The 24,639-nt window shown below is 64.5% G+C and overlaps 2 protein-coding genes across 2 annotated transcripts in view; one reads left to right on the forward strand and one right to left on the reverse strand.

Moving 5' to 3' along the window:
• The window catches only part of SYMPK (symplekin scaffold protein), a gene marked incomplete at its 3' end in the record, with an annotated part of 38,388 nt that extends 26,821 nt beyond the window's left edge, over positions 1-11,567 (reverse strand). The window contains exons 1-6 of the mRNA XM_084280927.1: positions 11,544-11,567; positions 5,602-5,717; positions 3,206-3,271; positions 1,799-1,852; positions 1,603-1,676; positions 1,200-1,326 (exon numbers count right to left, since the gene is read on the reverse strand). Coding sequence (XP_084137053.1) covers positions 1,200-1,326; positions 1,603-1,676; positions 1,799-1,852; positions 3,206-3,271; positions 5,602-5,709 — 429 coding nt within the window. The remainder of the gene's footprint in view (positions 1-1,199; positions 1,327-1,602; positions 1,677-1,798; positions 1,853-3,205; positions 3,272-5,601; positions 5,718-11,543) is intronic.
• A 2,626-nt stretch (positions 11,568-14,193) lies between these two features.
• CCDC61 (coiled-coil domain containing 61) lies at positions 14,194-24,634 on the forward strand (the record flags this gene model as incomplete). Its single annotated transcript, XM_084280926.1, has 6 exons — positions 14,194-14,220; positions 18,724-18,890; positions 18,974-19,056; positions 20,935-21,098; positions 24,345-24,470; positions 24,577-24,634. Coding segments are annotated over exons 2-6 (579 nt in total), but the record flags the coding sequence as incomplete, so codon positions are not given.
• Between the last annotated feature and the right edge of the window lie 5 nt (positions 24,635-24,639).

A 24,639-nucleotide genomic window follows, 5' to 3' on the forward strand; every position in this document is an offset into this window, starting at 1 on the left:
GTGAGGGACACCTGGGCACTCAGGGTGAGGGACACCTGGGGACAGGGGGTGAGGGACACCTGAGGATTCAGGGTGAGGGACACTTGGGGACACCTGGGGACAGGGGCTGAGGGATACCTGGGAACTCGGGGTTAGGGAAACCTGGGGACACTGAGGGACACCTGGGGACAGGGGGTGAGCGACACCTGGGGTGAGGAACACTTGGGGATACCTGGGGACAGGGGGTGAGGGACACCTGGGGTGAGGGACACTTGGGGACTCAGGGTGAGGGACACCTGGAGACACCTGGGGACAGGGGGTGAGGGACACCTGGGGACACTGGTTTGGGTGACACACCAAGACACAGGGTGAGGGATACTTGGGGTGAGGGACACCTGGGGACAAGGGGTGAGGGACAGCTGGGGTGTGAGACACATGGGGACACTGGTTTGGGTGACACACCAAGACGCAGGGTGAGGGACACCTGGGGACACATGGGGACAGGGGGTGAGGGACATCTGAGGACACTGGTTTGGGGGACACACCAAGACACAGGGTGAGGGATACTTGGGGTAAGGGACACCTGGGGACACTGGTTTGGGTGACACACCAAGACAGAGGGTGAGGGACACCTGGGGACATGGGGTGAAGGACACTGGGGGTGAGAGACACCTGGGGACACTGGGTGAGGGGGACTTAAGAGACACAGGGTGAGGGACACCTGGGGACACTGGTTGGGGGACACCAGGGGTGAGAGACACCTGGGGACACCTGGAGACAGGGGGTGAGGGACACCTGGGGACACTGGGTGAGGGACACCAGGGGTGAGGGACACCTGGGGACACGGGGTGAGGGGGACTTAGAGACACAGGGTGAGGGACACCTGGGGCCAGGGGGTGAGGGACACCTGGACACATGGGGTGAGGGACACCTGGAGACAGGGGGTGAGGGACACCTGGGGCCAGGGGGTGAGGGACACCTGGGGACACCTGGAGACAGGGGGTGAGGGACACCTGGGGACAGGGGGTGAGGGACACCAAGGGACAGGGGGTGAGGGACACCAGGGATGAGAGACACCTGGGGACACGGGGTGAGTGGGACTTAGAGACACAGGGTGAGGGACACCTGGGGCCAGGGGGTGAGGGACACCTGGAGCCAGGGGGTGAGGGACACCTGGGGACACTGGGTGAGGGACACCTGGGGGACAGCTGTGGCCACACCTGCAGGGCCACCTTGTAGAGCTGGGTCATGGTGAGGATGGCTTTCTTCACCACGTTGACGTTCTCGTCCTTCAGCAGCATGTTGAGGTTGGCAATCAGCTTCAGCAGCAGCTCAATGTCCCTTTTACTGGGGGGGGGGTTAAAAAGGGGGGGGAACCCCCCAAAAATAGGGTGGGGGGTGTTGTGAGAACAGTGGGTGCTCCCACACAACCCCCCACCCAACAAGGTGGGATGTGGACTCAGCGCTCCGCCAGCTCAGTGGAACGTGAGGATGGGTGGGGGGGTTGTAAGTTGGAGGGGTGGGGGGGGGGGGGATGTGGAGGATCCCCAAGGCTTGAGGGTGGCCCCCTCCCCAAATTGAGGGGTGCTGCCCCCTCCCCAATCCCCCCCCCCCAGCTCTTACCAGGCCTCCTCAATGAAGCCCACCACGAACTTCCGCACCTCGATGGACTTGTCGGCCTGGAAGGCGATGATCTCCTGGGGGGAGGGGATGGGATGGGGGGGGACACACACAGAGGGGGGGTCAGCACTGGATCTGTGTGTGGCCCCCTCCCCAAAATTGATCCCCAAACCCCCCCTGGAGTTCCCTTCCAGCTCACATCCAGGAAGTTGTCCAGCAGCGTCGGGTCCTTGTTGATGATCAACTCCTGGACCTGGGGACAGGTGGGACACGGTGGGGGGGGGACACACAGATGCTGTGTGGACCCCCTGATCCAAGGGATCCCCCCACCCCTGTACCCCCAGATCCCAGAGACCCTCCTGCCCCTGTTCCCCCAGATCCCAGGAATCCCCCCCACCCCTGTACCCCCAGATCCCAGGGATCCTCCTGCCCCTGTACCCCCAACACCCAAGGGTCCCCCCACCCCTGTACCCCCAGATCCCAGGGATCCTCCCGCCCCTGTACACCCAGATCCCAGGGATCCTCCTGCCCCTGTACCCCTAGACCCCAAGGGTCCCCGCACCTCTGTACCCCCAGATCCCAGGGATCCCCCCGCCCCTGTACCCCCAGATCCCAGGGATCCCCCCGCCCCTGTATGGCCAGATCCCAGGGATCATCCTGCCCCTGTACCCCCAGATCCCAGGGATCCCCCCACCCCTGTACTGCCAGATCCCAGAGACCCTCCCGCCCCTGTACCCTCAGATCCCAAGGGTCCCCCCACCCCTGTACCCCCAGATCCCAGGGATCCTCTTGTTCCTGTACCCCCAGATCCCAGGGATCCCCCTACCCCCATATGCCCAGATCCTCCCGCCCCTGTACTCCCAGATCCCAGGGATCCCCCCACCCCCGTACCCCCAGATCCCAGGGATCCTCCTGCCCCTGTACCCCCTGATCCCAGGGATCCTCCCACCCCTGTACCCCCAGATCCCAGAGACCCTCCCGCCCCTGTACCCTCAGATCCCAAGGGTCCCCCCACCTCTGTACCCCCAGATCCCAGGGACCCTCCCACCCCCGTACGCCCAGATTCCAGGGATCCTCCTGCCCCTGTACCACCAGACCCCAAGGGTCCTCCCACCCCTGTACCCCCAGATTCCAGGCATCCTCCCACCCCTGTAACCCCAGATCCTAGGGATCTTCCTGCCCCTGTACCCCCAGGTCCCAGGGATCCCCCCGCCCCTGTACCCTCAGATTCCAGGCATCCTCCTGCCCCTGTACCCCCAGATCCCAGGGATCCCCCCGCCCCTGTACCCCCAGATCCCAGGGATCCTCCTGCCCCTGTAACCCCAGATCCAAGGGATCTTCCTGCCCCTGTACCCCCAGATCCCAGGGATCCCCCCACCCCTGTACCCCCAGATCCAAGGGATCCCCCGTCCCCGTACACCCAGATCTCAGGGATCCCCCCGCTCCTATACCCCCAGATCCCAGGGATCCTGCCAGCCCCAAACCCCCAGATCCCAGGGATCCTGCCCCCCCATACCACCAGATGCAGAGGCTCCCACCCCCCCCAATCCCACAGACCCCCCAACCTCCCCCTGGGCCCCCCCCAAATCCCCCTGGCCCCCCTCACCTGCTTGAGGATGTTGATCTTGGAATCGTTGGTGATCAAGGCCGCCTGGTTGAGCAGATCCACCACCTGTGGGGGACAGGTCAGGCCTGGGGGGGACACGTGGGGGGCTGGGGGATCCCCCCCAAACCCTGCAGACCCCCCCAAACCCTGCAGATCCCCCCCTGAGCCCCTTCAAGGCTGCCCCCCCTCCCCAACACACCCCTTAGGTGAAGTCACCGTGTCCCCGTAGAGGTCACCACAAGTGGAGGGAGGGGATCCTGCCCCCCACCAACACCCCCCAGATCCCAGGGATCCCACCACCCCTGTAGCCCCAGATCCCAGGGATCCCACCACCCCTTTACCCCCAGGGATCCTCCTGCCCCCCTACCCCCACATCCCAGGGATCCCACCACCCCTGCACCCCCAGATCCCAGGGATCCTTCTGCCCCTCTTCCCCCAGATCCCAGAGACGCCCCACCACTGTACCCCCAGATCCCAGGGATCCTCCTGCCCTTGTAACCCCAGATCCCAGGGATCCCCCCACCCCTGTACCCCCAGATCCCAGGGATCCTCCTGCCCCTGTACCCCCAGATCCCAGGGATCCCCCCGCCCCTTTACACCCAGATCCCAGGGATCTTCCCGCCCCTGTACCCCAGATCCCAGGGATCCCCCCCGCCCCTGTACCCCCTGATCCCAGGGATCCTCCCACCCCTGTACCCCCAGATCCCAGGGATCCCCCCACCCCTGTACCCCCAGATCCCAGGGATCCTCCTGCCCTTGTAACCCCAGATCCAAGGGATCCCCCCATCCCTGTACCCCCAGATCCCAGAGATCCCACACACACCTGTACCCCCAGATCCCAGGGATCCTCCTGCCCCTGTACCCCCAACACCCAAGGGTCCCCCCACCCCTGTACCCCCAGATCCCAGGGATCCTCCCACCCCTTTACACCCAGACCCCAGGGATCCTCCTGCCCCTCTTCCCCCAGATCCCAGGAATCCCCCCGCCCCTGTACCCCAGATCCCAGAGATCCCCCCACCCCTGTACCCCTGCTCCAGAGGCTCCCACCCCCCCAGCCCCCCAATCCCACGGACCCCCCCATCGCCACCCCTCAAACCCCCCCAGTATGTCCCAGTACAACCCCAGTCCCACCCTCTCGGAGGTGCTCACCCCCCAATGCCCCCCAGTACCCCCCTCCAGTATATCCCAGTGCCCCCCAGCCCCCCTCCCAGTATGCCCCAGTGCCCCCCATCCCCCAGCCCCCCTCCCAGTATGCCCCAGTGCCCCCAGTCGCACCCTCTCGGAGGTGCTCACCCCCCAACCCCCTCCCAGTATGCCCCAGTACCCCCCTTCCAGTATATCCCAGGCCTCCTCCCACTATGCCCCAGTGCCCGCCAGCCCCCAGCCGCCCTCCCAGTGCCCCCAGTCCCACCCCCAGCCCCCCTCCCAGTGCCCCCAGTGCCCCCAGTAGCACCGTCTCTGAGGTGCTCACCCCCCAATGCCCCCCAGTACCCCCCTCCAGTATATCCCAGTGCCCCCCAGCCCCCCTTCCAGTATGCCCCAGTGCCCCCGTGGCACCCTCTCGGAGGTGCTCACCCCCCAATGCCCCCCAGTACCCCCCTCCAGTATATCCCAGTGCCCCCCAGCCCCCCTCCCAGTATGCCCCAGTGCCCCCCAGCCCCCAGCCCCCCTCCCAGTATGCCCCAGTGCCCCCAGTCGCACCCTCTCCAAGGTGCTCACCCCCCAACCCCCTCCCAGTATGCCCCAGTACCCCCCTCCAGTATATCCCAGTGCCCCCCAGCCCCCCTCCCAGTATGCCCCAGTGCCCCCAGTGGCACCCTCTCGGAGGTGCTCACCCCCCAATGCCCCCCAGTACCCCCCTCCAGTATATCCCAGTGCCCCCAATGCCCCCCAGCCCCCCTCCCAGTATGCCCCAGTGCCCCCCAGCCCCCAGCCCCCCTCCCAGTATGCCCCAGTACCCCCCTCCAGTATATCCCAGTGGCCCCCAGCCCCCCTCCCAGTATGCCCCAGTGCCCCCCAGCCCCCAGCCCCCCTCCCAGTATGCCCCAGTGCCCCCAGTCGCACCCTCTCGGAGGTGCTCACCCCCCAATGCCCCCCAATACCCCCCTCCAGTATATCCCACTGCCCCCCAGCCCCCCTCCCAGTATGCCCCAGTGCCCCCCAGCCCCCAGCCCCCCTCCCAGTATGCCCCAGTACCCCCCTCCAGTATATCCCAGTGCCCCCCAGTCCCCCTCCCAGTATGCCCCAGTGCCCCCCAGCCCCCAGCCCCCCTCCCAGTATGCCCCAGTACCCCCCTCCAGTATATCCCAGTGGCCCCCAGCCCCCCTCCCAGTATGCCCCAGTGCCCCCCAGCCCCCAGCCCCCCTCCCAGTATGCCCCAGTGCCCCCAGTGGCACCCTCTCGGAGGTGCTCATGCCGTCGCTGCCGCACTCCTCCTCGCTGAAGAACTGGGAGGCGACGCTCATGCGCGGACTCGGCCCCTCGGCGCCTCCCGGCCCCGCCATGGCCCAGCCTGGGGGAGAGGGAAGCGCGTGGTGACGTCATCAGCCCCCCCACACCCCAAATATGGGGTCACCCCCCACCCCCCCCCCCCGGGTGCTATAGAGGGCCCCAGACCTCTGGGGGTCCCTTCATGCCCCATAGGGGCCCAGGACACCCTATAGGACCCCAAGATACCCCATATGGCCTCAGGATGCTCTATAGGGTCCCAGGATGCCCCATAGGGCCCCGGGACGCTCTATATGACCCCAGGATGCCCCATAAGGCCCCAGGATGTTCTATAGGGTCCCAGGATGCTCTATAGGACCCCAAGATACCCCGTATGGCCTCAGGATGCTCTATAGGGTCCCAAGATGCTCTATAGGGCCCCAAGATGCTCTATATGGCCCCAAGATGCCCCATAGGGCCCCAGGTTGCTCTATAGGACCCCAGGATGTTCTATACGGTCCCAGGATGCTCTATAGGACCCCAAGATACCCCATATGGCCCCAGGATGTTCTATAGTGTCCCAAGATGCTCCATAAGGCCCCAGGAGGCTCTATAGGGCCCCAATATATCCCATAGGGACCTCAGGACGCTCTATAGGACCCCAAGATACCCCATATGGCCCCAGGATGCCCCATAGGGTCCCAGGATGTTCTATAGGGTCCCAAGATGCTCTATATGGCCCCAGGATGCCCCATAAGGCCTCAGGATGCTCTATAGGGCCCCAGAATGTTCTATAGGGTCCCAGGATGCTCTATAGGGCCCCAGGAAGCTCTATAGGACCCCAAGATACCCCATATGGCCCCAGGATGTTCTATAGTGTCCCAAGATGCTCCATAAAGCCCCAGGAGGCTCTATAGGGCCCCAATATATCCCATAGGGACCTCAGGACGCTCTATAGGACCCCAAGATACCCCATATGGCACCGGGATGTTCTATAGGATCCCAGGATGTTCTATAGGGCCCCAGGATACCCTATATGGCCCCAGATTGTTCTATAGGGTCCCAGGATGTTCTATAGGGTCCCGGGATGCTCTATAGGGCCCCAAGATGCCCCATAGGGCCCCAGGATGCTCCATATGGCCCCAAGATACCCTATATGGCCCCAGGATGCTCTATAAGGCCCCAGGAGGCTCTATAGGGCCCCAAAATGCCCCATAGGGCCCCCGGATACCTTATACGCCCCCAAATTGTTCTATAGGGCCCCAGGATGCTCTATAGGGCCCCAAAATGCCCCATAGGGCCCCAGGATGCTCCATATGCCCCCAAGATACCCTATATGGCCCCAAGATGCCCTACAGGACCCCAGGATGCTCTATAGGGCCCCAGGATTCCCTATAGGGCCCCAGGATGTTCTATAGGGTCCCAGGATGCTCTATAGGACCCCAGGATGCTCTATAGGGTCCCAGGATGCTCTATAGGACCCCAAGATATCCCATATGCCCCAGGATGCTCTATAGGGCCCCAGGATGCCCCATAGGGCCCCAGGACGCTCTATAGGACCCCAGGATGTTCTATAGGGTCCCAGGATGCTCTATAGGGCCCCAAGATGCCCCATAGGGCCCCAGGATGTTCTATAGGGTCCCAGGATGCTCCATATGGCCCCAAGATATCCCATATGGCCCCAGGATGCTCTATAGGGTCCCAGAATGTTCTATAGGGTCCCAGGATGCTCTATAGGGCCCCAAGATATCCCATATGGCCCCAGCATGCTCTATAGGGCCCCAAGATGCCCCATAGGGCCCCAGGACGCTCCATACGCCCCAGGATGTTCTATAGGGCCCCAGGATACCCTATATGGCCCCAGATTGTTCTATAGGGTCCCAGGATGCTTTATAGGGCCCCAGGATGCCCCACTGGACCCCAAGATGCTCTATAGGGTCCCGAGATGCCATATAGGGCCCCTTGATGCCCCATAGGGCCCCAGATTACTCCATAGGACGCCAGAATGTTCTATAGGATCCCTGCAATGCCCTATACGCTCCCAGCATGCCCCATATGGCCCCAGGATGCTCCATAGAGTCCCAGGATGCCCCATAGGGCCCCAGGATGCTCCACAGGGTCCCAGGATGCCCCACAGGACGCCAAGATGCTCTATAGGCCCCCAAGATATCCCATATGGCCCCAGGATGCCCCATAGGGCCCCAGGATGCTCCATGGGGTCCCAGGATGCCACATATGGCCCCTCGATGCTCTATAGGGCCCCAGAATGCTCCACAGGACCCCAGAATGTTCTATAGGGTCTCAGGATGCTCTATAGGGGCCCAAGATGCCCCAAGATCCTTTACAGGGCCCCATGATACTCTATAGGGCCCCAGGATGCCTCATATAGCTCCTCGATGCTCTATAGGGCCCCAAGATATCCCATATGGCCCCAGAATGCTCCATAGGGTCCCAGAAGGCCCTATAGGCCCCCTATATGCCCCGTACGGCCACAGTGTGCCACATATGGTCCTTCAATGCCCCATATAGCCCAGAAATAGCCCATACAGCCCCAGCATGCTCTATAGGGGCCCAAGATGCCCCACCTGGCCCCTCAATGCCCCATATGGCCCCAGGATGCTCTATAGGGTCCCAGGATGTCCCATAGGACCCCAGGATACTCTATAGGGCCCCAACATGCCCCATATGGTCCCAGAATGCTCTATAGGACCCTAGGATGCCCCATATAGCCCAGAAATGGCCCATATAGCCCCAGGATGCTCTATAGGAGCCTAGGATGTCCCATAGAGTCCCAAGGTGCTCTATAGGGCCTCGGGATGCTCCACAGGACCCCAGGATGCTCTATAGGGGGCCAGGATGTCCCATAGGACCCCAAGATACTCTATAGGGCCCCAAGATGCCCCATATGGTCCCAGAATGCTCTATAGGACCCTAGGATGCCCCATATAGCCCAGAAATGGCCCGTATGGCCCCAGGATGCTCTATAGGACCCCGAGATGGCCTGTATGACCCCAGGATGCCCTATAGGGCCCCAAAATACTCCCTATGATGCCCCACACAGTCCCTGCATTGCCCTATACTGTCACAGAATACTCTATATGGCCCTTGGGATGCCCTATATGGCCCCTGGGATGCCCTATACGCCCCCTGGGATGCCCTATACAGCCCCTGGGATGCCCCAGACCCCTGCAGGGTACCCTATATGGCCCCAGGACACTCTATAGGGCCCTGAGCTGCTGCACAGCACAGAGACACCCTGTACGGCCCCCACAATCCCCTATGGGACCCCATATGCTGCCCCCTCCCTATAGAGCCCATATAGAATCCTACAAACCCCCCCACTGCTCCCCAGAGCACCCCCACCCTATAGCACCCCCACCCTACAGCACCCCGACCCCCTCCCCGGGCTCTGACCCCTATAGGACCCCACATACACCCCCCCACCCCACTGAGACCCCCCCCGGCCCTTATAACCCCCCAGTCCCCTATAGAGCCCCCCTAGCCCCCTATAAATCCTATAGGGCCCCCACACAAGCCCCCCCTCCCCGCCCCAGGTCCCTATAAAACCCCTGAGCCCCTATAGAGCCCCCCCAAACCCCTGTAAATCCTACCCAGGCCCCTACGTAGGTCCCCTATAGCCCCCTCAAGGCCCCTATAGAACTCCTGGGCCCCTATAGAACTCCTGGGCCCCTGCAGAGCCCCCACCCCACTGAGACCCCCCCCAGCCCCTATAACCCCCCAGTCCCCTATAGAGCCCCCCCCAGACCCCTACAAATCCTATAGGGACCCCACATAGGCCCCTCACCACCCCCTATAGCCCCCATAGGCCCCTATAGAACCCCTGAGCCCCTCCAGACCCCCCTAGACCCCTATAAGTCCTACCCAGGCCCCCACATAGCCCCCTCCCCACCCCCTATAGTCCCCACAGGCCCTTACAGAACCCCTGAGGCCCTATAGAGCCCCCACAGACCCCTATAAATCCTACCCAGGCCCCCACATAGCCCCCTCCCCGTCCCCTATAGCCCCCATGGGCCCCTACAGAACCCCCTAAGCCCCTATAAACCCCTCCAGACCCCTATAAATCCTACCCAGGCCATTATAGCCCCTCTAGAACCCCTGAGTCCCTATAGAGCCCCCATAAACCCTTATAAATCCTACCCAAACCCCCACATTAGCCCCCCCCCGGCCCCTATAGCCCCCATAGGCCCTTACAGAACCCCCGAGGCCCTATAGAACCCCCACAGACCCCTACAAATCCTTCTCAGGTTCTTATAGCCCCCCAAGGCCCCTACAGAAACCCCCAGGCCCCTATAGAGCCCCCCAGGCCCCTATAAATCCTACCCAGGCCCTTATAGCCCCCTTAGGCCCCTATAGAACCCCTGAGCCTCTATAGAGCCCCCACAAACCCTTATAAATCCTACCCAAGCCCCCACATAGGCCTCCCCCAGCCCCATATAGCCCCCATAGGCCCTTACAGAACCCCTGAGGCCCTATAGAACCCCCACAGACCCCTATAAATCCTTCACGGGCCCTTATAGCCTCCCTAGGCCCCTATAGAACCCCCGAGTCCCTATAGAGCCCCCCCCGACCCCTATAAATCCTACCCAAGCCCCCACATAGGCCCCCCCCAGCCCCATACAGCCCACATAGGCCCCTACAGAACCCCTGAGGCCCTATAGAGCACCCACAGACCCCTATAAATCCTTCACAGGCCCTTATAGCCCCCATAGTCCCCTATAGAACCCCCTAAGTCCCTATAACCCCCCCCAGGCCCCTATAAATCCTACTCACGCCATTATAGCCCCTCTAGGCCCCTACAGAACCCCTGAGTCCCTATAGAGCCCCCCAGGCCCCTATAAGTCCTACCCTAGCCCCCACATAGGCCTCCCCCAGCCCCATATAGCCCCCATAGGCCCTTACAGAACCCCTGACGCCCTATAGAGCCCCCACAGACCCCTATAAATCCTTCATGTGCCCTTATAGCCCCTCTAGGCCCCTATAGAACCCCTGAGGCCCTATAGAGCCCCCCGCAAACCCTTATAAATCCTACCCAAGACCCCACATAGGACCCCCCGGCCCCTATAGCCCCCATAGGCCCCTATAGAACCCCCTAAGTCCCTATAAAGCCCCCCCAGGCCCCTATAAATCCTACCCAGGCCATTATAGCCCCTCTAGGCCCCTATAGAACCCCTGAGTCCCTATAGAGCCCCTCCAGACCCCTATAAATCCTACCCAAGCCCCCACATAGGCCCCCCCCACCCCTATAGCCCCCATAGGCCCTTACAGAACCCCTGAGGCCCTATAGAGCCCCCACAGACCCCTATAAATCCTTCTCAGGCTCTTATAGCCCCCCAAGGCCCCTATAGAAACCCCCAGGCCCCTACAGAACCCCCGAGTCCCTATAGAGCTCCCCCAAACCCTTATAAATCCTATAAAGCCCCCACATAGGCCCCCCCCCGCCCCCTATAGCTCCCTACAGAACCCCTGAGGCCCTATAGAGCTTCCACAGACCCCTATAAATCCTTCACGGGCCCTTATAGTCCCCCTAGGCCCCTATAGAACCCCTGAGGCCCTATAGAGCCCAACAGAGCCCCCCCAAACCCTTATAAATCCTACCCAGACCCCCACATCGTCCCCTATGAGCCCTCCCCCGCCCCTATAGCCACCCTAGGCCCCTATAAAACCCCTGAGCCCCTATAGAGCCCCTATAGAGCCCCTATAGAGCCCCCTCAGCCCCCTCTACACCCCCAAACCTCTAGCGAGGCCTCCGCGCCCCCAATAAACACCCAGAAAAGCCCCCAGAGAGGCTCCCCAGGCATCTACACCCCCCCCCCCAGAGCCTACCAGGCCCCTATAGCCGCCTCCAGGCCCCTATAGACACCCCCAGGCCCCCTATAGCCCCCCCCCTCACCGCCACCCGCGCGCTCGGCGGCCTCCGGCGCCACTGCGCATGCGCAGCCCCGCCCGCAGCCCCTCCAGTGTCACTGCGCATGCGCTACCCCGCCCGCAGCCCCCTCCGGCCCCACTGCGCATGCGCAGCCCTGCCCACACCTTAGCGCTGCCTCTCCGGCGCTGTGCGCATGCGCAGACAGCGACCCGCCTCCCGTATACAGGCCCCGCCCCTCCCCGTGCGCATGCGCAGTGGAGGGGCGGCCCCATTGTGCTCCCCCCAGCCCCTCCCAGTCCCTCCCAGTCCCCCCCAACTCATCTCCTGCCCCCCAGTCGGCCCCTGGACCCCCCTTCTCCCCATCCTCCCCCCCAATTCCTGCCTTACACACCCTCAATTGCCCTCCCGCCCTCCTCCAACCCCCCTAGTGTGTCATCAAGGGCGCCCATGACGTCATCACAGCCCCTAGTGTGTCATCAAGGGCACTCATGATGTCATCAGTGGCCCCAGGGTGTCCTCAAGGGCGTTCATGACGTCATCAGTGGCTCCCAGGGTGTCCTCAAGGGCGCTTATGATGTCATCGAGGGTGATCATGACGTCATCAGTGCCCCCAGCGTGTCATCAAGGGCACCCATGATGTCATTAGTGCCTCCAATGTATCACCAAGGGCGCCCATGACGTCATCAGTGGCCCCCAGCATGTCATCAAAGGCACTCATGACGTCATCAGTGGCCCCCAGCGTGTCATCAAGGGTGCCCATGATGTCATCACGGCCCCTAGTGTGTCATCAAGGGTGCTCACGATGTCACCAGTGGCCCCAGCATGTCATCAAGGGCGTTTATGACATCATCGAGGGCGCCCATGATGTCATCAGTGGCCCCCAGGGTGGCATCAAGGGCGCTCATGACGTCATCGAGGGTGCTCATGACGTCATCAGTGACTCCCAGCATGTCATCAAGGGTGCCCATGATGTAATCACGGCCCCTAGTGTGTCATCAAGGGCACCCATGATGTCATCACGGCCCCTAGTGTGTCATCAAGGGCGCCCATGACGTCATCATTGACCCCCAATGTATCACCAAGGGCACTCATGACGTCATCAGTGCCCCCCAGGGTGTCATCAAGGGCGCTTATGATGTCATCAGTGCCTCCAATGTGTCATCAAAGGCACTCATGACATCATCAGTGCCCCCAACGTGTCATCAAGGGTGCCCATGATGTCATCAGTGGCCCCCAGGGTGTCATCAAGGGTGCCCATGATGTCATCACGGCCCCTAGTGTGTCATCAAGGGTGCTCACGATGTCATCAGTGGCTCCCAGGGTGTCATCAAGGGTGCTTGTGATGTTATCAGTGGCCCCTAGTGTGTCATCAAAGGCACCCATTACGTCATCACGGCCCCCAGTGTGTCATCAAGGGTGCCCATGATGTCATTAGTGCCTCCAAAGTGTCATCAAGGGTGCTCATGACATCATCAGTGCCCCCAGGGTGTCATCAAGGGCGCTCACAATGTCATCAGTGGCCCCAGGGTGTCATCAAGGGCGCTTATGATGTCATGAAGGGCGTTTATGATGTCATCAGTGGCCCCCAGGGTGTCGTCAAGGGTGCTCATGATGTCATCACAGCCCTTAGTGTGTCATTGAGGGTGCTCATGATGTCATCACTGCCCCTAGTGTGTCCTCAAGGGCGCTTATGACATCATCAAGGCTGCTGATGACATCATCAGTGCCCCCAATGTGTCATCAAAGGTGCTCATGATGTCATCACAGCCCCTAGTGTGTCATCAAGGGCACTCATGACATCACCAGTGGCTCCTAGGGTATCATCAAGGGTGCTTGTGATGTCATCAGTGTCCTCAAGGGTGTCATCAAGGGGGCCCATGATGTCATCACGGCCTCTAGTGTGTCATCAAGGGCACCCATGATGTCATCAGTGGCCCCCAGCGTGTCATCAAAGGCACTTATGATGTCATTACAGCCTCTAGTGTGTCATCAAGGGTGCTCATGATGTCATCAGTGCCCCCAGTGTGTCCTCAAGGGCGCTTATGACGTCATCAAGGCTGCTTATGATGTCATCAGTGGCTTGCAGCGTGTCATCAAGGGTGCCTATGATGTCATCATGGCCCCTAGTGTGTCATTGAGGGTGCTCATGATGTCATTAGTACCCTCAACATGTCATCAAGGGTGCCTATGATGTCATCACGGCCCCTAGAGTGTCATCAAGGGCGCTCATGACGTCATCACCGCCCCCCGCGTGCCCTCAAGGGTGCTTATGACGTCATCAGGGGCGCTCATGACGTCATCAGGGTGTCACGGGTGGTCCCCAGGCACCCTGCGTGCCCCTCAGGGGTCCACGGGGGTCCCAGGGTGCCGCCCGCAGCCCCAGAGGGTCCCCAGGAGGTCCCGGGGGGTCCCCGGGGTGGGTCCTGAGCCGCCTCCGGCCCCAGCGCCTCCCTGGGAGGGGGCGGGGCCTCCCCGGCGGCGGGAATGACTGACGGCGGCACCGCCCAATGGGCTCCCGGGACGTGAGGAGGGCGGATTCCTCCCGCCAGCCAATAGCGGCGAGGGGGCGGGGCCGGCGTAACCGCCGCGCCTGGGAGGGGCGGGGCTAAAGGTGACGGGCGGCGGCGACAGCCAATGGGGTGCGAGGACGCGCGGCCGGGGGCGGGGCGAAGGCCGAGCCCGGCGCGGACGGCGGCGGGTGGTGAGTGAGCGGCCCCGGGACCCCCCCCCCGCCCCCCGAGCCCCCCCCCAGCCCCTCTGCGCCCCCCAAACCCCCTCTGCGGCCCCCAAAACACCCCCCCAGCCCCACAGTCCCCTCTGCGGCCCCAAAACGACCCCCCCGACCCCCCTCCAGCCCCCCCAGCCCCTCTGCGGCCCCCAAAACGACCCCCCGACCCCCCCCCAGCCCCCCCAAACCCCCTCTGCGGCCCCCAAAACACCCCCCACAGCCCCCTCTGCGGCCCCAAAACAACCCCCCGACCCCCTCACAGCCCCCCCAGCCCCCTCTGCGCCCCCCAAAACACCGCCCACAGCCCCCCCAGCCCCTCTGCGGCCCCAAAACACCCCCCACAGCCCCCACAGCCCCTCTGCGGCCCCAAAACGACCCCCCGATCCCCCTCCATCCTCACTGCCCCCCCCCCCGACCCCCCCAGCCTCCCCCACAGGCCCCCCAACCCCCTCTGCGGCCCCAAAACGACCCCCCGAGCCCCCTCCATCCCCACAGCCCCCCCCAACCCCCCCTGCCTCCCTCACAGCCACCCCAGCCCCCTCTGCGCCCCCCAAAACAACCCCCCCAAACCCCCTCTGCACCCTCACAGCCCCCCAACCCCCTCTGCACCCCCCAAAACACCCCCCCGACCCCCCTCCATCCCCACAGCCCCCCAACCCCCTCTGCACCCCCCAATACAACCCCCCCGACCCCCCTCCATCCCCACAGCCCCCCCAACCCCCCCGCCTCCCTCATAGCCCCCCCAGCCCCCTTTGTGTCCCCCAAAACAACCCCCCAGACCCCCTCACAGCCCCCCCAACCCCCTCTGCGCCCCCCAAAACAACCCCCCCCAAGCCCCCACACCCCCCCAGCCCCCCCAAACCCCCTCTGCGGCCCCAAAACAACCCCCACCAAGCCCCCACACCCCCCCAGCCCCCCCAAACCCCCTCTGCGGCCCCAAAACAACCCCCCGACCCCCATCCAGCCCCCCCAAGCCCCTCTGCGCCCCCCAAATTGACCCCCCAACCCCCCTCCAGCCCCACAGCCCCCCCAATTCCCCCCAGCCCCCCCAGCCCCCTCTGCACCCCCAAATCGACCCCCTGACCCCCCTCCATCCCCACAGCCCCACAACCCCCCCCGCCTCCCCCACAGCCCCCTCTGCGCCCCCCAAAACAACCCCCCCAACCCCCTCTGCATCCCCCAAAACACCCCCCTGGCCCCCCCTGCATCTCCACAGCCCCCCAGACCCCCCCCCGCCTCCCCCACAGCCCCCCAACACGCTCTGTGCCCCCCCCAAAACAATCCCCCCAAACCCCCACTCCATCCCCACAGCCCCCCCAACCCCCTCCGCGCCCCTCAAAACAACCCCCTGACCCCCCTCCATCCTCACTTCCCCCCCCGACCCCCCCTGCCTCCCCCACAGCCCCCCCAGCCCCCTCTGCACCCCCCAAAACAACCCGCCCCCAGCCCCCCCAACGCCCCTGCCTCCCCCACAGGCCCCCCAACCCCCTTTGCGCCCCCCAAGGCCTGTGCCCCCCCAGCTCTCCCCCCAGGCCTGTCCCCCCATGTCTCAGGCCTCTCCCCCCTCCAGTTCCCCCACCTCTTAGGCCTGTCCCCCCTGCTCCCCCCCACCCCAGGCCTGTCCCCCCTAGTTCCCCCCCACCCCAGGCCTCTCCCCCATGGCTCCCCCACCCCAGGCCTGTCCCCCCCATGTCTTAGGCCTCTCCCCCCAGTTCCCCCACCACTTAGGCCTGTGTATCCCACCCTGGTTCCCCCCCCAGGCCTGTGTTCCCCTGTCCCCCCCACCCCAAGGCCTGTCCCCCCCTGGTTCCCCCCCCAAGCCCTCTCCTCCCACCTCTTAAGCCTCTCCCCCCTCAGTTCCCCCACCTCTTAGGCCTGTGTGTCCCCCTGGTTTCCCCCCCAAGGCCTGTCCCCCCCAGTTCCCCCCCACCCCAGGCCTGTCCCCCCCAGCTCTCCCCCCAGGCCTGTCCCCCCATGTCTTAGGCCTCTCCCGCCCTGGTCCCCCCACCTCTTAGGCCTGTCCCCCCTGGCTCCCCACCACCTTAGGCCTGTATCCCTCTGGTTCCCCCCCACCCCAAGGCCTGTCCCCCCCCGGCTCCCCACCACCCCAGACCTGTCCCCCCATGTCTTAGGCCTCTCCCCCCCAGTTCCCCCACCTCTTAGGCCTGTCCCCCCTGCTCCCCCCCACCCCAGGCCTGTCCTCCCTAGTTCCCCCCCACCCCAGGCCTCTCCCCCATGGCTCCCCCACCCCAGGCCTGTCCCCCATCTTAGGCCTCTCCCCACCAGTTCCCCCACCACTTAGGCCTGTGTATCCCACCCTGGTTCCCCCCCCAGGCCTGTGTTCCCCTGTCCCCCCCACCCCAAGGCCTGTCCCCCCCCTGGTTCCCCCCCCAAGCCCTCTCCTCCCACCTCTTAAGCCTCTCCCCCCTCAGTTCCCCCACCTCTTAGGCCTGTGTGTCCCCCTGGTTTCCCCCCCAAGGCCTGTCCCCCCCAGTTCCCCCCCACCCCAAGGCCTGTCCCCCCCAGCTCTCCCCCCAGGCCTGTCCCCCCATGTCTTAGGCCTCTCCCGCCCTGGTCCCCCCACCTCTTAGGCCTGTCCCCCCTGGCTCCCCACCACCTTAGGCCTGTATCCCTCTGGTTCCCCCCCACCCCAAGGCCTGTCCCCCCCCGGCTCCCCACCACCCCAGGCCTGTCCCCCCATGTCTTAGGCCTCTCCCCCCCCAGTTCCCCCCACCCCAGGCCTGTCCCCCCCCAGCTCCCCCTGGTCCCCCCACCTCTTAGGCCTGTCCCCCCCCAGCTCCCCCCACCCCAGGCCTGTCTCCCCATGTCTTAGGCCTGTCCCCCCCTGGCTCCCCCACCCCAGGCCTGTCCCCCCCCAGTTCCCCCCACCCCAGGCCTGTCCCCCCCTGGCTCCCCACCACCCCAGACCTGTCCGCCCATATCTTAGGCCTCTCCCCCCCCAGTTCCCCCACCTCTTAGGCCTGTCCCCCCCTGGCTCCCCCATCTCTTAGGCCTGTCCCCCCCCCAGTTGCCCCCACCCCAGGCCTCTCCCCCATGGCTCCCCCACCCCAGGCCTGTCCCCCCATGTCTTAGGCCTCTCCCCCCCAGTTCCCCCACCTCTTAGGCCTGTCCCCCCTGGCTCCCCCCCACCCCAGGCCTGTGCCCCCCCAGTTCCCCCCCACCCCAGGCCTCTCCCCCATGGCTCCCCCACCCCAGGCCTGTCTCCCCATGTCTTAGGCCTGTCCCCCTGTGGTTCCCCCCACCCCAGGCCTGTCTCCCCATGTCTTAGGCCTCTCCCCCCCTGGCTCCCCCACCCCAGGTCTGTCCCCACCCAGTTCCCCCCACCCCAGGCCTGTCCCCCCATGTCTTAGGCCTCTCCCCCCTGGCTCCCCCCAACCCCAGGCCTGTCCCCCTCTGGTTCCCCCCACCCCAGGCCTCTCCCCCATGGCTCCCCCACCCCAGGTCTGTACCCCCCCAGTTCCCCCACCTCTTAGGCCTCTCCCCCCCTGGCTCCCCCCAACCTTAGGCCTGTCCCCCCCAGTTCCCCCCACCCCAGGCCTGTCCCCCCATGTCTTAGGCCTCTCCCCCCCAGTTCCCCCCACCCCAGGCCTGTCCCCCCATGTCTTAGGCCTCTCCCCCCCAGTTCCCCCACCTCTTAGGCCTGTATCCCCCCTAGTTCCCCCCCACCCCAGGCCTCTCCCCCATGGCCTGTCCCCCCATGTCTTAGGCCTGTCCCCCCCCAGCTCCCCCACCCCAGGCCTGCCCCCCCCTGATTCCCCCTGCCCCAGGCCTGTCCCCCCATGTCTCAGGCCTCTCCCCCCCAGTTCCCCCACCTCTTAGGCCTGTCCCCCCTGGCTCCCCCCACCCCTTAGGCCTGTCCCCCTCTGGTTCCCCCCACCCCAGGCCTCTCCCCCATGGCTCCCCCACCCCAGGCCTGTCTCCCCATGTCTTAGGCCTGTCCCCCTGTGGTTCCCCCCACCCCAGGCCTGTCTCCCCATGTCTTAGGCCTCTCCCCCCCTGGCTCCCCCACCCCAGGTCTGTCCCCACCCAGTTCCCCCCACCCCAGGCCTGTCCCCCCATGTCTTAGGCCTCTCCCCCCTGGCTCCCCCCAACCCCAGGCCTGTCCCCCTCTGGTTCCCCCCACCCCAGGCCTCTCCCCCATGGCTCCCCCACCCCAGGTCTGTACCCCCCCAGTTCCCCCACCTCTTAGGCCTGTCCCCCCCTGGCTCCCCCCAACCCCAGGCCTGTCCCCCTCTGGTTCCCCCCACCCCAGGCCTCTCCCCCATGGCTCCCCCACCCCAGGTCTGTCCCCCCCCCAGTTCCCCCACCTCTTAGGCGTCTCCCCCCTGGCTCCCCCCAACCTTAGGCCTGTGCCCCCCCAGTTCCCCCCACCCCAGGCCTGTCCCCCCATGTCTTAGGCCTCTCCCCCCCTGGCTCCCCCACCTCTTAACCCTCTCCCTTCCCTTCTCCCCCCAGCCCATCCCATCCCATCCCCATGGAGGAGCCACGATGTCTGGAGGCCCAACACACCTTCGGGCTGGGGCCACACACGCTGAGGCTGCTGCTGGGCCCCTCCAGGCTGGAGGTGGAGGTGGAGGCTCATCTCACAGCCCAGCGATGGCGGGGGCAGTTCCCAGCCTCCTGTGAGTCCCCAGGGGGGGATTTAGGGGTGAAAAAGGGGGGGATTTAACCCCCCTCCCCCCAAATCCTGACCCTCTCCCTGCAGCCATCGAGGAGCTGACCCAGAAAACGGGGAATTTTAAGCAGTTTGGAGTTTTCTGCAGCATGTTGGAGGCGGCGCTGAGGCAGGTGAGGGGGGTGGTGGGGGGGTGAATATGGGTCCCACCTGAAAACAACCCCCCTACACCCTGAATTTGACCCCCCCCACACCATGAAGTTGACCCCCCACACCATGAATTTGACCCCACACATCCTGAAGTTGACCCCCCACCCAAATTTGCCCCCCAAATTTGCCCCCCCACCCTGAATTTGACCCCCTCCTGAATTAACCCCCCCTGAATTTGACCCCCCACCCCCTAAATTTGACCCCCCCACCCTGAATTTGACCCCCACACCCCCTGAAGTTGACCCCCCACACCCTGAAGTTGACCCCCCACATCCTGAAGTTGACCCCCCCACCATGAATTTGGCCCCCTCCTGAATTACCCCCCCCGAATTTGACCTCCCCAACCCCTAAATTTGACCCCCCCACCCCCTGAATTTGACCCCCCACACCCTGAAGTTGACCCCCCCACCCCAAATTTGCCCCCCAAATTTGCCCCCCCACCCTGAATTTGACCCCCTCCCAAATTAATACCCCCTGAATTTGACCTCCCCACCCCCGAATTTGACCCCCCCACCCTGAATTTGACTCCCAACACCATGAAGTTGATCCCCCACCCCAAATTTGCCCCCCAAATTTGCCACCCCACCCCGAATTTGACCCCCTCCTGAATTAACCCCCCCGAATTTGACCCCCCCACCCCCTAAATTTGACCCCCCCACCCTGAATTTGCCCCCCACACCCCCTGAAGTTGACCCCCCACACCCTGAAGTTGACCCCCCACATCCTGAAGTTGACCCCCCCACCCAAATTTGCCCCCCAAATTTGCCCCCCCACCCTGAATTTGACCCCCTCCCAAATTAATACCCCCTGAATTTGACCCCCACACCCTGAATTTGACTCCCCCACCCCCAAATTTGATCCCCACACCCCCTGAATTTAACCCCCCACACCCTGAAGTTGACCCCCCACATCCTGAAGTTGACCCCCCCACCATGAATTTGGCCCCCTCCTGAATTACCCCCCCCGAATTTGACCTCCCCACCCCCTAAATTTGACCCCCCCACCCAGAATTTGCCCCACACCCCCTGAATTTGACCCCCCACCCTAAATTTAACCCCCCTAAGTTGACCCCTCCCACCCAAATTTGATACCCCCACTCCCTGAAGTTGACCCTCCACACCCTGAAGTTGACCCCCCCACCATGAATTTGGCCCCCTCCTGAATTAACCCCCCCTGAATTGGACCCCCCACCCCAAATTTGACCCCCTCCTAAATTACCCCCCCCCGAATTTGGCTCCCCCACCCCCTGAATTTGACCCCCCCACCCTGAATTTGCCCCCCACCCCCTGAATTTGACCCCCACCCTAAATTTAACCCCCCTAAGTTGACCCCTCCCACCTGAATTTGACCCCCCACCCCCTGAATTTGACCCCCCACACCCTGAAGTTGACCCCCCACCTCGAATTTGACCCCCTCCTGAATTAACCCCCCCTGATTTTGACCCCCCTACCCACCAAATCTGACCCCCCTACCCCAAATTTGACCCCCTCCCGAATTAATCCCCCCTGAATTTGACCCCCACACCCTGAATTTGACCCCCACACCCCCTGAATTTGACCCCCCACACCCTGAAGTTGACCCCCCACCCCGAATTTGACCCCCTCCCAAATTAACCCCTCCCCCTAAATTTGACCCCCTTACCCCCTAAATTTGAACCCCCCACCCTGAATTTGACACCCCCACCCCCTGAATTTCCCCCCCACCCGAATTTGACACCCCCCCAAAATTTGACCCCCCCACCCCCTGAATTTCCCCCCCCACCCTGAATTTGCCCCCCCCACCCCCTGAATTTGCCCCCCACCCCCCTAATTTGCCCCCCCCCCTCTTTCCCCCCCCCACAGAGCAGCGAGTGTGTCAGCCTGGAGCTCCTGACCCTGGCTGACCTGCAGACCCTGCGCAGCCAGAAGCTGGGGGGGCTCCCCCGGGCCCCCCAACACCCCCCCGCCCCACCCCCCCTCAGCAACAGGCGCTACCTCATCCTGGTCTATTGCGTGGAGTTCGACAGGTGACGCGGGGACAGGCGGACGGACAGGTGGACAGAGGGGCTGACAGACTGACTGACTGACAGGCTGACAGACTGATGGACAGACTGACAGGCAGACTGACAGACAGGCAGACTGACAGACAGGCAGACTGACAGACAAGCAGGCAGACTGACAGGCAGACTGACAGGCAGACTGACAGACTGACAGACAAGCTGACAGACTGACAGACAGACTGACAGGCAGGGAAACAGGCAGGCAGATGGACTGACAGACGGACTGACAGGCAGGCAGGCAGGCAGACTGACAGGCAGACTGACAGACAGGGAGACTGACAGGCAGACTGACAGGCAGACTGACAGGCAGGCAGACAGACAGGCAGACTGACAGACAGACTGACAGGCAGACTGATAGGCAGGCAGACTGACAAGCAGACTGACAGACAGACGGACAGACAGGCAGGCAGACTGATGGACAGGCAGACTGACAGACAGACAGGCAGACAGACTGACAGACAGGCAGGCAAACAGACAGGCAGACTGACAGACAGACTGACAGGCAGACTGACAGGCAGACAGGCAGATGGACTGACAGACGGACTGGCAGGCAGGCAGGCAGACTGACTGACAGGCAGACTGACAGGCAGACTGATAGGCAGACAGGCAGGCAGACTGACAGGCAGACTGATAGGCAGGCAGACTGACAGGCAGACAGACAGACAGACAGGCAGACTGACGGACAGGCAGACAGGCAGACTGACAGACAGGCAGACAGACTGACAGGCAGGCAGACAGGCAGACTGACAGGCAGACAGACTGACAGGCGGACTGACAGCCTGACAGACAGGCAGACAGACAGGCAGACTGACAGGCTGACTGACAGGTGGACAGACAGGCAGCCTGACAGGCGGACAGGCAGACTGACAAACAGGCAGACTGACAGGCAGACAGGCAGACTGACAGGGAGACTGACAGGCGGACAGACTGACAGGCAGACTGACAGGCAGACGGACAGGGAGACTGACAGGCAGACAGACAGATAGGCAGACAGGCAGACTGACAGGCAGACAGACAGGCAGGCAGGCAGGCAGACACATAGGCAGACAGACAGGCAGACAGACTGACTGACAGACAAGCAGACAGACAGGCAGACTGACAGACAGACACACAGGCAGACAGACTGACAGACAAGCAGACAGACAGGCAGACTGACAGACAGACACACAGGCAGACAGACTGACTGACAGACAAGCAGACAGACAGGCAGACTGACAGACAGACAGGCAGCGCCACCCCCTGTCCCCCCATCGCCACACAGCCAGGGGTGGGCATGGGTGTCCCCCACCCCTGCCCCCCCACCCCCATCCCCCCCATCTCTGGGTGTCCCCCCCACATGCCTGGGGTGTCCCTGTCCCCCCCCCACCCCCCCACATCCCTGGGGTGTCCCTGTGTCGTCCCCCCCCTCTTCAGGACCCCCACCCCTTTCCCCTTCCCCCACCCCATTCCCTCCATCTCTGGGTGTCCCTGTGTCACCCCCATCCCTGGGGTGTCCCTGTTCCCCCCCCTCTCCAGGATCCCACCCTGTCCCCCCCATCCCCCCACATCCCCGGGGTGTCCCTGTGTCCCCCTCATCCCCGGGGTGTCCCTGTGTCCCCCCCTCTCCAGGATCCCACCCCTGTGCCTCCCCCTCATCCCCGGGGTGTCCCTGTTCCCCCCACATCCCCGGGGTGTCCCTGTCCCCCCCCATCCCTGGGGTGCCCCTGTCCCCCCCTCATCCCCGGGGTGTCCCTGTTCCCCCCACATCCCCGGGGTGTCCCATCCCCCCCCCCCCCAAGGATTCCCCCCTGTCCCCCCACCCCCCCCCATCCCCGGGGTGTCCCTGTCCCCCCTCATCCCCTGAGTGTCCCCCTGTCCCCCCCACATCCCCGGGGTGTCCCTGTCCCCCCTCATCCCCTGAGTGTCCCCCTGTCCCCCCCACATCCCCGGGGTGTCCCTGTCCCCCCACATCCCCTGGGTGTCCCCATGCCCCCCCCTCATCCCCGTGGTGTCCCCCCCCTCCCCAGGATCCACTACCCCCTGTGTCCCTGTCCCCCCTCATCCCCGGGGTGTCCCTGTGTCGCCCCCTCTCCAGGATACCACCCCTGTGCCTCCCCCTCATCCCTGGGGTGTCCCTGTCCCCCCCTCATCCCCGGGGTGTCCCCCCCCTCCCCAGGATCCCACCCCTGTGTCCCTGTCCCTCCCTCAATCCCCGGGGTGTCCCTGTCCCCCCTCATCCCCGGGGTGTCCCATCCCCCCCCTCATCCCCAGGGTGTCCCTGTCCCCCCCTCATCCCCAAGGTGTCCCTGTGTCCCCCCATCCCCCCCCATCCCCGGAGTGTCCCTGTCCCCCACACATCCCCGGGGTGTTCCTGTCCCCCCCCATCCCTGGGGTGTCCCCCTGTCCCCCCCTCATCCTCAGGGTGTCCCTGTCCCCCCCCATCCCCAGGGTGTCCCTGTTCCCCCTGGCTCCAGGATCCCACTCCTGTCCCCCCCTCCATCCCCCCCCATCCCCGGGGTGTCCCTGTTCCCCTCTCATTCCCGGGGTGTCCCTGTCCCCCCCCCATCCCCGGGGTGTCCCTGTCCCCCCACATCCCCTGGGTGTCCCCCTGTCCCCCCCTCATCCCCATGATGTCACCCCCCTCCCCAGGATCCACTACCCCCTGTGTCCCTGTGCCCCCTCATCCCCTGGGTGTCCCTGTGTCCCCCCCTCTCCAGGATCCCACCCCTGTCCCCCCCTCATCCTCGGGGTGTCCCTGTCCCCCCCTCATCCCCGTGGTGTCCCCCCCCTCCCCAGGATCCCACCCCTTTGCCCCTCCCCTCATCCTCGGGGTGTCCCTGTCCCCCCCTCATCCCCGGGGTGTCCCTGTCCCCCCCCCCATCCCCAGGGGTGTCCCTGTGCCCCCCACATCCCCCCACATCCCTGGGGTGTCCCTGTCCCCCCGCTCCAGGACCCCCATCCCTGTCCCCCCATCTCCCCCCCATCTCTGGATGTCCCTGTGCCCCCCCATCCCCCCCACATCTCTGGGTGTCCCCCTGTCCCCCCCTCATCCCCGGGGTGTCCCTGTCCCCCCCTCATCCCTGGAGTGTCCCTGTGTGTCCCCCTCTCCAGGATCCCCCCCTGTCCCCCCACCCCCCCCCCATCCACGGGGTGTCCCTGTCCCCCCACATCCCCGGGGTGTCCCTGTGTCCCCCCATCCCCCCCTCATCCCCATGATGTCCCCCCCCTCCCCAGGATCCACTACCCCCTCCCCTTGCCCTACGTGGGGGGTGTCAGCAACCCCTGTGCCGGGGACCTGCGGGAGCAGCTGCGGCGCCTGCGGCTGGAGCGGGACAGGCAGGTCCAGCGGCTGCAGCAAGAGTGAGCGGGGCCCGGGCTGGGGAGGTGGGGAGGGGGACACCCCCCCCTAAATACACCCCCCGTGGAGGGGGCACCCCAAAACCCACCCCCCACCCCTCCTGCTCAGGCTGCAGCGGGTGCTGGGGGAGAAGCGGGCGGCGGAGGCGGCGCTGGAGAGGGAGAGGAGCCG

The sequence above is a fragment of the Gallinula chloropus genome, assembly GCF_964237585.1.
Source record: "Gallinula chloropus genome assembly, contig: HAP1_SCAFFOLD_431, whole genome shotgun sequence".
Classification (NCBI taxonomy): Eukaryota; Metazoa; Chordata; class Aves; order Gruiformes; family Rallidae; genus Gallinula; species Gallinula chloropus.